At 37.2% G+C, this 15655-nt stretch overlaps 1 protein-coding gene, 1 long non-coding RNA gene and 1 pseudogene across 5 annotated transcripts in view; 2 read left to right on the forward strand and 1 right to left on the reverse strand.

The window, feature by feature from the left end:
- LOC107460481 (pentatricopeptide repeat-containing protein At3g12770) overlaps positions 1-15187 on the forward strand; it is a 90212-nt gene extending 75025 nt beyond the window's left edge. Inside the window, exons 1-5 of one of the 4 annotated variants that reach the window (XM_016078842.3) lie at positions 11642-11910; positions 12700-12832; positions 12942-12968; positions 13099-13214; positions 13497-15187. In XM_016078842.3, the coding sequence (XP_015934328.1) occupies positions 13599-15035 (1437 nt within the window). In that variant the 5' untranslated portion in view covers positions 11642-11910; positions 12700-12832; positions 12942-12968; positions 13099-13214; positions 13497-13598 and the 3' untranslated portion in view covers positions 15036-15187. The other 3 variants (XM_052252863.1, XM_052252864.1, XM_052252865.1) reach the window with 3 other exon arrangements.
- On the reverse strand, positions 9868-11266 carry LOC107460480 (uncharacterized). Its single transcript, XR_001586486.3, has 3 exons — positions 11061-11266; positions 10805-10954; positions 9868-10315 (listed from the first exon to the last, which is right to left on the reverse strand). It is a non-coding gene; the product is annotated as an uncharacterized LOC107460480 (long non-coding RNA).
- LOC107460472 (uncharacterized) lies at positions 15049-15655 on the forward strand (annotated as a pseudogene).

Below are 15655 nucleotides of genomic sequence, written 5' to 3' on the forward strand. Positions count from 1 at the left end.
TAGATCCTAAAGATGCTTTCAAGTTATTCAGTGTTTGCAACATATGCAATCTTGTAAAGAATTTCTATTCTTTAGATTTTTCTGAGCAAGAAAAGATTCAATTGGATTATGAGTTACAACATTATGAACTTGATGTGGTTAAAGCTCCAGATTTTCAGAATTTGTCTACTCTTGCTGAATTGTGTCAAAAATTGACAGAGACAGGAAAATCAAATATATATCCTTTAATTGATAGATTAATTCGTCTTGTTTTGACTCTTCCTGTGACAACAGCAACAACTGAACGGGCCTTTTCAGCTATGAAGATTATTAAAACAAGGCTTCAAAACAAGATGGAAGATGAATTTTTAGCAGATTGTATGATTGTATATATTGAAAAGGAAATTGCTTCAAAATTCACTTCAGAGATGATAATTGATGATTTTAGTTCCATGAAGCATCGTCGAGCAAGTTTAAAAATATCAAAATCTTAAAGTATGTAGTTGAACATTGACTTTTATATAATATAATAACTTTTTTTATATATATGCTACAAATCATATTTTGTTAATTTTTTGTTATATTTTATATTTAATTGGCCCCCCTCTTATGAAATTTCTGGTTCCGCCACTGCAATCAAGAACAGTTTTTAATGGCAATCCCACATCTGAACCCTTGAGATACTACTTTGTCTCCAAGAAATAAATTTGACCATTGATTTACAGTAGTTGTTAACAAAGATCACTTTCTCCATTTATCCCAAATTGGAGTGGCAGAGAGTTGGGGAAGAGGAGAAGAAAGCACGATGCATGCAAGAGGAAATAAGTTACCATTAACTTCTGCCTTAGCCTAAGATGGGTGGATTTGGGTGATTAGACCTCAACCTTTTTTCCTTAGCCTTTCTCTTTCCTTTCTTCTTTGATGAAAGACTTAGGAATGAAGCTTGCTCTCATTTCTCTGAGTTTTGACCGAAAAAGAAAAAGTGAACATTACTTTGGAGACAACAACTTGGAGGAATGAGCTTGAGAGATCAATTCGGGCTTGGGTTGGCTATGTCCACTTGGCCCATCTGATTTCATTGTTATAATTTACTTGGGGCTTTATTTTGTAAATGTTGCACATTATGAAGACTGATGAGTAGATAATTTATACGCTTTTTGGCATTGTTTTTAGGTAGTTTTTAATATGTTTTAATTACTTTTTAGTATATTTTTATTAGTTTTTATGCAAAAATCACATTTCTAGACTTTACTATGATATTGTGTATTTTTCTGTGATTTCAGGTATTTTCTATCTGAAATTGAGGGACTTGAGCAAAAATCTGATTCAGAGGCTGAGAAAGGACTGCAGATGCTGTTGGATTCTAATCCTCCTACACTCGAAGTGGATTTTCTGGAGCTATAGAAGCCCAATTGGCGCGCTCTCAATTGCGTTGGTAAGTAGACATCTTGGGCTTTCCAGCAATGTATAATAGTCCATACTTTGCCTGAGATATGATGGCCCAAATTGGCATCAAAATGCCCACCAGAGACCCCTTTTTTGGCGTAAAACGCCGGAATTGGCACAAGAACTGGATTTAAACGTCCAAACTGGCATCCAAGCTGGTGTTTAACTCCAAGGATAGCCTATGCACATGAAAGCTTCAAAGCTCAAACCAAACACACCAAGTGGGCCCCGAAAGTGGATCTCTGCACTATCTGCACTTAGTTACTCATTTTCTGTAAACCTAGTTTACTAGTTTAGTATAAATAGCACTTTCTACTATTGTATTCAGAGTCTTTGACCTTTTGGAGTTCTTCGAACCCTTTTTGGAGGCTGGCCATTCGGCCATGCCTAGACCATTTTGTTCTTATGTATTTTCCAATGGTGGAGTTTCTACACCTCATAGATTAAGGTGATGAGCTCTACTGTTCCTCATGAATTAATGCAAGTACTATTATTTTTCTTTCAATTCTCACCTACTTCCTCTCCATGATATACTCTTGTACTTAATTCAGTTAAGTCAGAATGAAGGGGGTGACCCGTGACAATCACCCACTGTCTTCGTTACTCGCTTAACCAAGATCCGCGTGCTTGACAACCACAAAGGGATCTACATGATGTTCAACATAGTCATTGGACGACAGCCGGAATATATTCTCTTGGGTCTCTTATCCGGGATTCGCATCGTCTCTCCTGACAACAGAGCATCCGAATCTAATATTAGAACCTTCGTGGTATAGGCTAGAACCAATAGGCAGTATTCCTGAGATCTGAAAAGTCTAAACCTTGTCTGTGGTATTCCGAGTAGGATCTGGGAAGGGATGACTATGAAGAGCTTCAAACTCACGAATATTGGGCGTAGTGATAGTGTGCAAAAGGATCAAGAGATCCTATTCCAACACAAGTGAGAACCGACAGATGATTAGCCATGCAGTACCTGTGCCTGGTATTTTTCATCTGAGACGAGAAATCTGACAGTTGATTAGCTATACAGAAACCGTAGAGGACCATTTTCACTGAGAGGATCATACAGCTTGCCATGGAAGGGAGCACGCATGATTAGATGAAAACAATAAGAAAGCAGAGGTTCAGGAGCAATAAAGTATCTCCAAACGCTTATCTGAAATTCCCACCAATGAATTACATAAGTATCTTTATTTTATTTTATGTTTTATTTATCTTTTAATTATCAAAACCTCATAACCATTTGAATCCGCCTGACTGAGATTTGTAAGATGACCATAGCTTGCTTCAAGCCGACAATCTCTGTGGGATCGACCCTTACTCGTGTAAGGTTTTATTACTTGGATGACCCAGTGTACTTGCTGGTTAGTTGTGCAGAATTATGAAAAGTGTGATCACAATTTCGTGCACTAAAGACTTCTGATTTTTATCCCAATTGCTTAGGTTGTTGCAATAATGAATTTTTGGCCTGCATTACTTTAAACAAAATCATCAAAACTGATTGGGTAATTTGCCCATTAGAATAATGTTTGTCATCATTAATCATGTTAGTTAATTTCTTAACTCAACAATCTCTTTTATAATGTCCTCCTTCTTTGTGTTGAATCGGGTATAGTTGTCGAATTTGGGGGTAAGCTTGAATTGTTTTTTCTGGTCTTTGTTACTTGGTGGTCTAAAGGTTCTTTCTTCCTCCAGCCTGGGCTGTTGTTTGTCTGTCCTCCGAGCTTTTCAGAGCTCTTCGATTTCCATTTGCCCGACAGCCTTTTCCTGGAATTCAGCCAATGTTTTCAGTTTTATGACTGTAATTGTCTCCTGAAACTTGCCAGGCCAGAGGCCACTTTTGATTGCATGTAAGTGAACATCCGGGCTTAGATCAGGAATCTCCATGGTTGCCTTAGCGAATCTCGTCATGTAATCCTTGAGAATTTCATGTTGTCCTTGCTTGATGGTGATAAGGTAGTCTGAGCCATGTACATATATCCTTGAAGCAACAAAGTAATCTATGAAGGATCTTGCCAACTCTTCAAGACAAGAGACCGAACCTGCAGGTATCTTTGAAAACCAAAGTAAGGCAACACCATCTAAGAAAGTTGGAAAAGATCAGCAAAGCATAGGGTCAGAAGCACTATTAAAAAACATCAACTGGAATTTTTTAATGTGAACATGAAGGTCTCCAAACCCTTCTTATGGCTTGAGTGCGGTAGGTAGCACAAAGTTTTTTGGCATCTAGAATTTTATTATATCCTCCGAAAAAGGATTGGATAAAGTGAGTTTTTCCTTTGGAGGGGTTATCTCCTGGGGTTCTGCATCCCATGATTGTGCATTGCTCAGGTTTGAGCTCTTGGGGTCTCTATCGCCATGCTTTCTGTTTTGGCTTTTGGATGATAGTTCAGTTATCCTTCGAACTTCAGCCTGGTGTTCGGCAATCTGAGCTAGAAGCTCGGCTTGCGTGGGCTATTGGGCTCTGTTATCAGTCATACTTGAGGGTTAGTAGCCTTGCAAAAAGAAAGTGTAAAACTAAAAGAGAGTTAAATTCAATGAGGTTTCTATATTGGGCACCACGGTGGGCACCAACTGTTCCGTCCGAGATGAACTAGCCGATCATGGACGGTTCGATCTTTAACGACGCGAAAGGCCATTGTACAACTACTCCCAGGTTGAGTTATAGGTATGCCAAGCTCCGAGCACCGCGGGTGGAACATAGAACACCTGCAAAAGAATCTCCGACGCTCAAGTCAGAAAAAGATTCAATAATAACGATAAAATAGAAGGAGTTCACTCTTTAGTCTGTGTGTGTTCGCTTCCTTGTTAGATCTGCCTTTTTGGTGCTATTCGTCTTGTTTAAATAAAAGGAGAGGCTGTTGTGCCGAGCTCTTTTTATCTCGGCCTCTTTCATTGTTTTCGCTGTGGTTGTTTTCAAAGTGTTTTCTTAGTGGTGAAGTGATTTGTTACCTAAATTATAGCTCACATGGTTGCTGTTATGTTGATTTTGTTTAGGGAGGTTTATGGTACACATCAATATTGAAATTTGAATGACCAGAAAACTAGCATAATCAACCCGGAACTAAAAAAAGAGGACATTAAAGAACCCTAGTCACTAAGAACAAATGTGTTCAACACATAATATAGAGTTGGAGTCAACAAACACCAGTACATCACACTATAAAGTATAATCTATTTTTCTTTTATTTAAGAGAAAGTATGAGGAGGCAATGTATATTAGTGAACAATGTGTACAATAGGGGTATTTATGAAGTTAACATTAAATGATAATTAAATTAATTAATTACAAGATTATTTCCAATTTTAAATACAAAGCAAATAAAGATTCCAAACAGTCACGAACACCTCCAACCGGTCTCCCTCTCCCTCTCTCTCCTTCTCCATCCTCTCTCATCTGCCACGCCGCCATAGACACCATCTGCCGTATCCCTCAACATCCACCGCCACTACGCCGCGTGACCTGAAGCCTTCATCTCAGAACTACAGCGCCCAACCTCCTTCGTGCTCGTCTTCCCCTGCTGACAGCAGCTGCTTCGGTCGGTCCCGGTCCTGCACCGCTCACCCATTGTGCGCGCCCATCTTTCGGTACCGGCCTGTCTCTGCGCCAGTAACCTGCACGGTATGCGCACCCTGCGTCCGCCTGGCTCCTGCCTCCTTCGTCAGCCAGTTGAAGGCATGACCGTTGGACGGGTCACGGTCGCATTGGTGTTACGGCCCCCTCACTCCTACCATCATCATCTTCTCCTCATCTGTGCAAGCTTTTTTTCCTTTTTTTCCATTTTTTCATTTTATGGTTACATCAAATGATAAGACTCATATGTCAAATTATACATTTTTTTCTTTTTTTAATAAAAATTAAATTGTTGGATGATCATAGTTGCTTTTTTTGTTTATTCATCTCCTTATTCTTCTATTTTAATGGTCAATTTATGATGGTCATTTTAGTAGGTATGCAAATGGTTATTTTAAATTTTATGTAGATGATTATTTTGACTGAATTGGATTTAGTTATATATAATTAAAATATATTAGATGTTCAATTCATTAAGTAAGCATATGATTATTTTTATTCTTAAGTAGATGATTATTTTTACTAAAGGTGAGTGGTGTGTGGCAAGCCAAGTAGCGTAGGTGAAGTAGGATGATTATTGATAAAGGTGGGGGTGGCCGCCAATTGAAAAAGAAGAGGATATTAGAGTGAAATGTTTTGGTAAATTAGAATTTTAGATGGTTATTTTTTTAAAATAATTAATTAGATTTTTTAACATTTGAAATTTAAAATTGGAACATTTAAAATTTAAAATTTGATGTGAAATAACTGAATGAGAGTTTTTGAATTTAAAATAATCTGTGGAGGAATTTTTATTATTTATTCTTATTGGGCTAAATAACTAGCCCATTGTACACATTGTCAAAATTTCTCATTGACTCCCTAACGAAATTTTTTTTTAGCTGAAAAATACAAAGTCCGTATTGTACTATTGTATTCTTGTATTCTACAACATGCATCTCATTTTTCTCTTTTCTAATTATAAATCAAACAAAAAAATATCGAGTTTTCACCGATAATTTTAAGTTTTGAATTAATTTACAGATAAATATGATAAATGTATTAAAACGTATTTATTCATTACAAAATTATTTTATTATTTTGTCTTATTAATTCTTATCTTAATAAGGGTTGAAAAATAAAACAAAAGTTTTTTTAGTTTGTATTATGCTACGTATACATCAAAATTAGTCACTAGTATAAAATATATGCTGCAATACAAATATACGTTGAAAATAAATTAAGTCACATTTGTATTTATACAGAAATACATTAGTGACTGATTTTAGTGGCTGATTTTGATATACGAATAACATTTTTGTTTAGTTTTAAGTTAACCTAAATGGGAGAGAATGTAATTAAGGTTATATATTAAATAGTAATATAAGAGTTATAATATGTAATTATGTAAATTTAGTATGTATTTACCTTCTTAATTAGGTACTCTTTTAAGTCACTAAAAACAATTAAGTACTCTTTAAGTACTCAAGTATTCTAGTGTATATAGATTGTTAGAGTATGTTTATTAGGATGAAAGTATCTAGAGTTCTTGTATATATATATATATATAGATTGTTAGAGTATGTTTATTAGGATGAAAGTATCTAGAGTTCTTGTATATATATATATATATATATATAGATGATTTTAATAACAAAAAACTCTAGTATGTTTATTAGGATTAAAATGTCTCATATGGTGCTTGCTCCATTGTTTTATCACTCAATTCTACATATTTAAATAGAATTTTGTCAGACAATACATATTGTGAAGTGCAAAGAGAAAAGAAAGGCATGAGACTTTTTCATATTCTCTGAATTTTCGTTTGCTAGGCTCGCCTCAATCCCTCTCTGCTAATATATAGGCCAGCTTTTTAGTTGCGGCAAAATAGGAGTAAGTATATGAGAGAGATGGATAGTGGCGGCGACCAATCTAGCCAAGCTTAGAGCCAGAAAGGAGCCATTTCGAAGATCATGATCATCATTGATAGCTTCTTGTGACCTTCCTCCTCCCCATCTTCGTCTCTTTATTTGTTGTTGTTAACGATGTTGCTTTTGAATATCATCAGCTATGCAGTTCGAGGTGCTTCCTCTCGTCAATAAGTTCCAGCTCACCGAGGATCCTCACTTTCTGTAGGGGTGCCTTGGGTGCGTTATTATAGCTCATACAAAGACCTTGATATAAGCTTGTTTTAGCCTGGAAAAGATCCTGCTTTAGGTATGCACCCCACTTTACTATTCTTCTCAACACTAAGGCCTAATTGTAATGTAATACCCAATCTTAATTAGTTCATGATTCTTTGCTTTGCGGAAGATATGTCATATGTGTAATGTGTGTGGTAACTTGTCAAAAGTTAATCATATCTTCCTATGCTAAGTGCTAATCTGCTCCATACCTTCAACACTCTACTTCAGATCCATTTCTGTTCTAGCCATTTGAAAGGAACCGAATATTGTGCCAAGTTTGATTGCAATTTTTTTATTCATTAGTTATGTTCATTTCTTTTAGGGGTTGGCAGTGTAGGCACAATTTCCTCTGCTCTGTTAACATATGCTGCTATTCAAGCACTAGAACTAGATTTGATCATAAATGCATGCACTGCTAGTGTCTTCAAGGTAGGCACTGCCATTCTCCTTTTTACTTGCATCACCTTTATGGTTGCTGGTTTTTTGGTTTTTTACTCTAGAGTAATTTTTATATTGTTTTATCTGATAATTGATGGTAGGCCTAATATAGTAGTTTTCCTTCTTTATCTGATAATTGAATAACTATTTTTTAAGATATGAAAACATAATGCTTTATACAGTGAAACAAATAAGACAAGCAGTTATAAGATGATGAAGCATGTAGCTGAAAACATTTCGTATTCTGATGAAGATATATAATCATTTGTATATGCATAATATATTTTTTGAAATCTTTCATCCTGGTTGCTTTCAGGCAAAGGAGCTAATGTTGGTGATATTTTCATTATATCAGATTGTGCTTTCCATGACAAAAGAATACCCATACCTATAAGTATTATGTTATATCTTGTAGCTCTTTCTTGATTTGTCTTTTGCTCCCTTATCTATTTGAAATGTGATTGAATATATAAATTTTCTATTTCAGACTGTGATTATAGAATAACCTATTGTTGTATTGCATATATCTTGTGGAGGGTTGCTCTAGTTTTGGTTATTGTGTTCTATCTGTATTGAGTACTTTATTCACTTTTTTCTATGTATCTCCTCTATCCACCTAAACTTCTAGTTATACTATTTATTTACTTTGGAGGGAAAAAAAATGACAAGATACTAAGCGTGACATACCTCACTTAACAAGTTTACATATAGGCAAGTGCATATTTGATCGAAGTATCATAAAATAACCCATTTCTCCTGTCTTCCACAGGTTTTTTATCTGTATGGAGTTGGTTTGCATAAAGTCTTTGAGACACCGAATCTTGTAAAGGAACTCAACCTCCAGGTGTGCGCTAGTGCTGTACTGTACTCATGTATTCAAAGTTACCAAATATGCAAAAACTTATTTCTCTTGTATCTTCAAATATCCTTTCTTCATTATGTTTGCTAAAATGAATCTATTCTTGTTTAAATTGAATTGTGAACTGAAAAGGTCCCTTAGTATCCACATTTGTGGTCATGAAAATAGGTTCCAGTTTTTCAACAGATTAATTGGAGCGTGTGTGGTACACCGTACACAAATTTTATGTACCTCTGACCACATACAAATTCATATTGTCTAAGTTTGACACGACCACTAGAAAATTCTCTTGGTTTCAGAATTGTTATTGTGACAATTTATGTATGCCGCACTTCATTAAGAACTAAGAAGTACTTCTATTACATTTCATTATAGCTGCTATTACTTCTACCTGCTCTTCTTTCACTATTTCTTAAACCAAATATTATTCTATTATATTTGTATTCTCAATATTAATCAAGTACTCAACAAAACTCAGAATCCAAAAGCTTCACAGCATCCAAAGCCAGAGAATTAAGAAACAAAAAATTTAAACTAATTCAAAATCACATCAGCAACAATTCCAACTCAAAATACAAAATTATTTCAAAAAATCAGCATCTCAGAATAAGAATCATCAACTCAGAATTTTAACAAATTAAGAAAAAAACAGAAAAAGCAGCACCTTAATAAGATTTTAGCAAGGGAAGGATTTATATATTTATTTTATTTTTTTAAATTAAAAACCGGAAAAAATTGTCTCGTTTTCAGAACACCAACCCATAGGTAAGGTAGGGTACCCGCACCTCATATATAACACATATTTTATAAAAATTAGGTATATGATGAAGGAAGTGAGAGTTGAACCCACAACTTTCCTTATGTAATAACTTACAATAAGTGAACAACCACTAAACTAGTTAGTTAATTTAGTAATTTAGAGTATTAGTTTTTTTTATGTTTTTAATATGTATAAAATTCGAAATGATTGAATTTTATATTTACTTTGAAAAAATTTGATATTTCTGCGGATAGGATAAGGTTTAGAATTTTAGAGTGCGTGTAGGGTTAAGGTTGAGAGATTCTCAACCTGCAGGTAGGGTATGATAGAATTTTAATGAAATTTTCAACTTGCGGATAGGGTTAGAGTAGGGTCCAAACCCTACCCTACCCATTGCCAGCCCTAGCCAACAACTTTAACGGTTTGGTTTATTACAAGGTTGCGAGAACCGGACCGGTCAATGAACCGGTAAGGCAACTGGTTCACTGGTTCAATGGTCCGACCGGAGTTCAACCGGGGTTCAACCAATTAAATATTAAATAAAAATTAATGTATGTAATGCTTGATCACTATCTAGTTGTTCTATCTTCAAAAATAAAAATTTCTAATTAGTAATAACTACAAATTACAAACACAAATTTACACAAATTAAATTCAGTTACAGCCAATGACTAAATATTGATAGTTGAATAGATTTACAGAATTTCTAATCACATCAAAAAGCAAACAATACATGCAACACCAAAAGTTCAAAACAGAAAATTATCAATTACATTCGACATCAAAAGTTCAGAAAATAAATTCAGAAGTCATAATCCAAACAACTAGACAATTAAATCAACAATTAACAAAGGAAAAGAGAGGCCTAATTCCATAATTTATAGCTTTGAAGATGCCCACAGCCTCATCAAGAAACTTAGCAGAGAAAGAGAGAACCTGGAGAACAAAGGGAAGAAACTCGACTGCTCAAGCGTTTCACAGAGGTGAAAGCAAGGTCCCTAGAATACGCTCTTGTGAAAGTTAAAAGAACTCCTCCTATGAAATAAGAACGATTATCCGGCTAACCCATGCTCTTGGAAGAAGAACTAAAAGGGCTGGTGCAGACAAATACATCAATTCATACAATTCATATAGTATTCAACATAATTAAATTCATCAATTCATCAGTTAATTCACCAAACTCAATATAGCAGAATTCAATACAACAGAATTGAACTTATATAGCAAAGTTCAAAATTTCAAAATTGAATTTATATCAAATTTATTCAAAATTACAGAACCTTTAATCCATATAATTAACAAAAAATTGAAAAGCAGAACAAGAACTCAAAAGAAAAACTGAAAAACTCTGCATCTGCCATCTGAAGCTCTAAACTAAAATCTGCCCTAAATTCCTCACTGAATAAAAAAATCAATTGAAAATAAAAACCAAAAAATCCATGAACTCAATAACATTAGCAAGTCAACAACCCAGTTCATACAGAGAAACAAAATTCAGCAAGTTAACAAGTCAGCAACCTAAACCAAATAAACAAAATTCATTGAAAAACAAAGATGTTATGTTAGAGACTTAGAATACTCACCGCGGAAGAGCACAGCCAGACGACGACGACCAGATGCCTAACGACGACCAGACGATGCCGATGACACAGATGACAAGCCGACGACCAGATGCCCGACGATGACTAGACAGCTGACGACGACCAAAAGATCCCTCGTCTGCGACGGTGAAGCTTTGATCAGGCGTTTGTTGGAGGTGACAGTGGCAAGCTCACAGAACAAGATCAGAACCTCGAAAAATCAAAATCAAGAAGCATAGGTGAAAGAACAGGGTCTTACCGAATTCAGAAGGAGGCGGGCTCGGCCGGTGGTGGTCGCAACTGCTGTGGATGGTTGTGGGTGGCGATGAGGAGGCGGGCTCGGCCGGTGGTGGTCGCTGTTGCTGTCGATGGTTGGTGGGTGAACGGAGGCTGCCGCCGAATGCTCAATTAGGTTAGGGGAAAGGGGAAGAAAGGGGAAGAAAGGGGGGGATAACTCAGATTAGGGTTAGTGGCTTAGGAGACTTTCGCGAACGCCTTTCTCCTTTTTTTTTTTAAAATGCCAAAACGACATCGTTTGGCGTCTGAAGTTGCAAACCACTGAACTGCCAAAAAACCGGACAGTTTTCCGGTTCGTCGGTAACAACCGATTTGACCGGTTTCTTATCGGTTTTTTGCCAGACGATTTTTTAACGTTACCCAGACTGACTAGATAACCAGTTCCCGATTTTTCCGATTGAACCGGCCGGTCCAATTCGGTTTTCAGAACCATGGTTTATTGTCTAAAACCGTTCAATTAAAAACCGGATGTGAGCCATTGAACCGGAACCGTCCGGTGTCAGTAACACGACGCCGTTTCGTTAAAAAAACACGAGGGATGCCAACCCCAGCCTTGTGCCCCCCAAGCCCCTTCCTTCAGAATTCAGATTCCAGAGAGCAACAACAAGGAACAGCTGCCCGCAACCCTAGCCTCCAACGCCTTGTGCCTCTATTGCCGCCGCGCCGTCCGTCGCACCGATCCCTGTTCGCTCTCAGACTCACCAGTCGCAGGCACGCTGTTTCTTCCTCGAGCGTCCGTCGTCTTCGTCTTCTTACCGTCATGCTAGCCGTCGTCTTCGTCTGCTGACTCTGCTCGCCGTCTGAGACCGAAGGTCAGTCCTCACGCTCACCTGTTCTTCATTTTTTTTAATGCTCTGTTCGGAAATCAAATCACAGGATGATTGATTATTGAACGTTTTGTGATTTTCTAACAAAAAACCCCTTCTCCATTCCAATCCCTTTGCCGTCTATCGGAGTGAGAGACTGCTGTTGCCGCCTCCGTTGCACTCAAGAACTTCCGTCTTCGTGCTATCGGCGTTCGCTACTTCGCTCCATTCCAATCTAGTGCTTGTTCTTCGTGTTTATTTTATTGTCTGTTCAGAAATCAAACCTTCTTCGTGCCTGTTCTTCGATGGTAAGTTATCGTCGTTTTTTAATGCTCACTGCTAGTGTTCTCACTGCTGGTGTTTTTGTGCTTTCATTGATTGATGATTATTGATTAAGTAATGTGTTGCTTTTTTTTTTCTTTTACTTTGTGCTTGAGTTAATTGGATGCTCTGTTAGTGCTTAGTGCTTGTTCTTGGTTGATTGGCTTTGCTCACTACTCTGACTTGTTCCGGCCTGTTCTTGACTGATTAACCCTGTCACTGGCTTATTGATTGATGATAAATTGACACTAATAAATTGATTACTGGCTTGTTCTTGCTGGTTCTTACTTTTTTTTTGTCTCTTAAATTTTGTTAAACTTTCTTGATTTTGTTGTTAATCATTGTGCTGAGCTTGTTAAAATTTGGTTGAAAACTTCGTTAATCTTTGTTAAAGCATGTTAATTTTTGTGATAACCTTGTGAAAACTATGTTAAAAACTTGATGGTGCATCTTTTGGCGTTTGATGTATAATAGGTTGATTTCAGACTCTCGGTGATTCTCATAAAATTAGAGTTTTTGTGAGTAGTCTCTCATACTGGTAATGGAAGCTGCTTAGAGGAATTTCAAGCTTTGAGATTTTCTTCCAACGATGATGCTGACAACTGGGGTAACGTAACAATTGGACTATTCATTTTAGAGAGGAAAAAACATCTACATAATTTTCATATTTTATTGATGAGAATTTGAGCTGTTTATATTTGATGCTTGTAAAACAGATGGAATGCTTTCTATAAAAACCACGAGTAAGTTTAATGTTCTTCTCACGGTTAGTTTTGCTTCGATTTCACTGAATACATGCATACACCTCAAGCTTTAATATGTTTGAGCCATAGTATTAATATGTTTTGAATTATCTACTTGAAACTTTATTAGGGAGCAGCTCAAAGTTGGGAGTAGAGTAACTTCCAACATTGAAAACCATCAGCACAATGAACTGGTGATGGAGGCTATTTTAGGTTTTAGAAGCCAAAGGATCGATACTCTTTTAGGTATCTTTCTAAAGATGGTTTACACAACTCAATTTATAAATTTTCACCATCATTTGAAAACACATTTGATTGGATGCTTGGAAAACATTTAATACTATCAATGTATTAACTATTAAACAAACAAGTTTTGTAATTTTATAATATAGCAATAAACTTGTTCTATAATTTTTATTGTGTTGAATGATTTATTGATTTTTTTATTGTGTTGATGAGAGTTGTTCTATAATTTATTTGTTATTTTATTCTAAAACAGTTTTTTCGGTTGGACTACGGTTGGACCAGTAAACCAGTGAACCAGTGACTAGAGCAGTTTGATAATTGGTCTGGTTCTCAGAACCTTGGTTTATAGTGTGGTGTACTGGTGTTTGTTGACTCCAACTCCATATGTCCAACTCCAACCTGATATTTGATTATGTAATTCAATTTTTGCGGAAATGTCGTCATCATAAACATGAAAGATTAGACATGAAGAAAGTGCATGGGTACCTGGTGAGGAGGGGCATCCTCTTTCGGTGCCACTGTCTTCACACAGGAATGATGGCCACATACGCCGCCACGTGCCCCCATTCTTTTGCTAATAAGAAGCTTCAAACACTGATGAACAAGTTCTTGAGATGCATCAGCATCAACTCCACCAACCCCATACACTTCAATGCCATCATCTCTGATTCTTCTCGCATGGGCCTGCCCTTTCTCGCTCTCACTACCTTCTCCTTCATGCACTCCAATGCCATTCCTTTGGATACCTACGCTTTCTGCAGCACCTTGAATGCTTCCTCTACACTCGCAGATGTTCACTTTCCCAAACAGATACATGCCCACCTGGCAAAATCGGGTTGGTCCTCTAGTGTTTTTGTGGCCAGTGCTCTCATTGATCTCTACTCTAAATTGTCCACTTTGAAAGATGCAGTCCTTGTGTTTGATGAAACTCCTCACAAGAACACCGTTTGTGCCAATGCACTTTTGTCCGGTTATGTCCATGCTGGTTTCTGGGTTGAACAGCTTGAACTAGTTAGGAAGATGCCAGTCTTGAAATTGAAGTACGATCACTTTACACTCTCAGCGGCTTTACGTGCATGCACCGGTTTATCTGCCATTGAATTGGGTAGACAACTGCATAGTTATTTGTTGCGTACGATATGGGACATAGAGAGTGATGTGTTTCTGCAGAGTGCGCTGATTGAGATGTATGGCAAGTGTGGGATGGTGAAGAAGGCATGGCAAGTGTTCGGGTTGGCAGGAACCGAGGTGAAAAAAGAAAGAAGCAGAGATGTTGTGCTGTGGACTTCAATGCTTGGTGTGTATGGCAGAAATGGACACTACAAAGAAGTCATTGCTTTATATAATGAAATGTTGGTGGAAGGAATCAGACCAGATGGGATAGCATTTCTTACGGTGATCTCGGCTTGTGGTCGAACCGGCCAAGTACAAGAGGGTGTCAAGTATTTTGAATCTATGGCTAATGAATTCAAGTTAGATCCTGGTCCAGAGCATTACAGCTGTTTGGTTGATTTGCTTTGCAGGGCTGGGGAGTTGCACAAGGCATGGGAAATACTAAATGAGAGAGTGGGAAAATGTAGCATCTCCATGTGGGGAGCTCTACTCAGTGCATGTGTGGATTGTGGGAACATAGAGTTGGGCGAATTGGCAGCTGAAAGAGCACTTCACTTAGATCCTCAGAATGTTGGAATCTGCGTCATGCTATCAAACCTATATGCCAAGTTTGGTATGTGGGATCGGATCAGGGAATTGAGAGCCCTGATTAATGCAAGTCGGTTAAGAAAAGATGTTGGGTGCAGTTGGGTTCAGGTAACAAGTTGAATGGCTTCTTGTCATGCTTTCAACAAAATATGACAAACAACACAGGAATAGATTTCGATCAAGTTTATGGCATGATGAGATCATTTAGTGAGGGAGATATAAAGGTATGTTACAGCAGAGGGTGATCTGTTCAAAGCCCCGGAACCTGTTTTTGAAGAGTCATTCATGAACCTGGATCCTGTGACAGCAGCCATCTCAATGATATCTTGTGGGGAAGATGTCTCCTCACAGGGACTAAAATCTGCTGATATTGATGTTCTTCAAAAGGAACAGCTTCTGAGTGATGTGTTTTATGAGTGTGAAAAGGATCTCTTAGAAAAGGCAGCAATAGACTTGCCGTTCTCCGATATTCTGGAAATCAAAGTTCCTGTTCTTAACACAGGAGAACTCAATTGAAGAAAAAGAAACAATTTCTAGACATGGCACCATTACCAAAGAGTGTCAGTTCAGGAAGTTTGAGCTCAATGGACTGGATGCATGGAGCTACAATGAAGCCTGCTTTCCTCGATGTCCCAGGAATAGATTTCGATGAAGTTTATGGCATGAGGAGATCATTTAGTGAGGGAGATATAAAGGATATATACACTGCAACATTGTTAGAAACTTTATATTTTGATTAG

Source organism: Arachis duranensis, chromosome 8 (assembly GCF_000817695.3).
Source record: "Arachis duranensis cultivar V14167 chromosome 8, aradu.V14167.gnm2.J7QH, whole genome shotgun sequence".
Taxonomy (NCBI): domain Eukaryota; kingdom Viridiplantae; phylum Streptophyta; class Magnoliopsida; order Fabales; family Fabaceae; genus Arachis; species Arachis duranensis.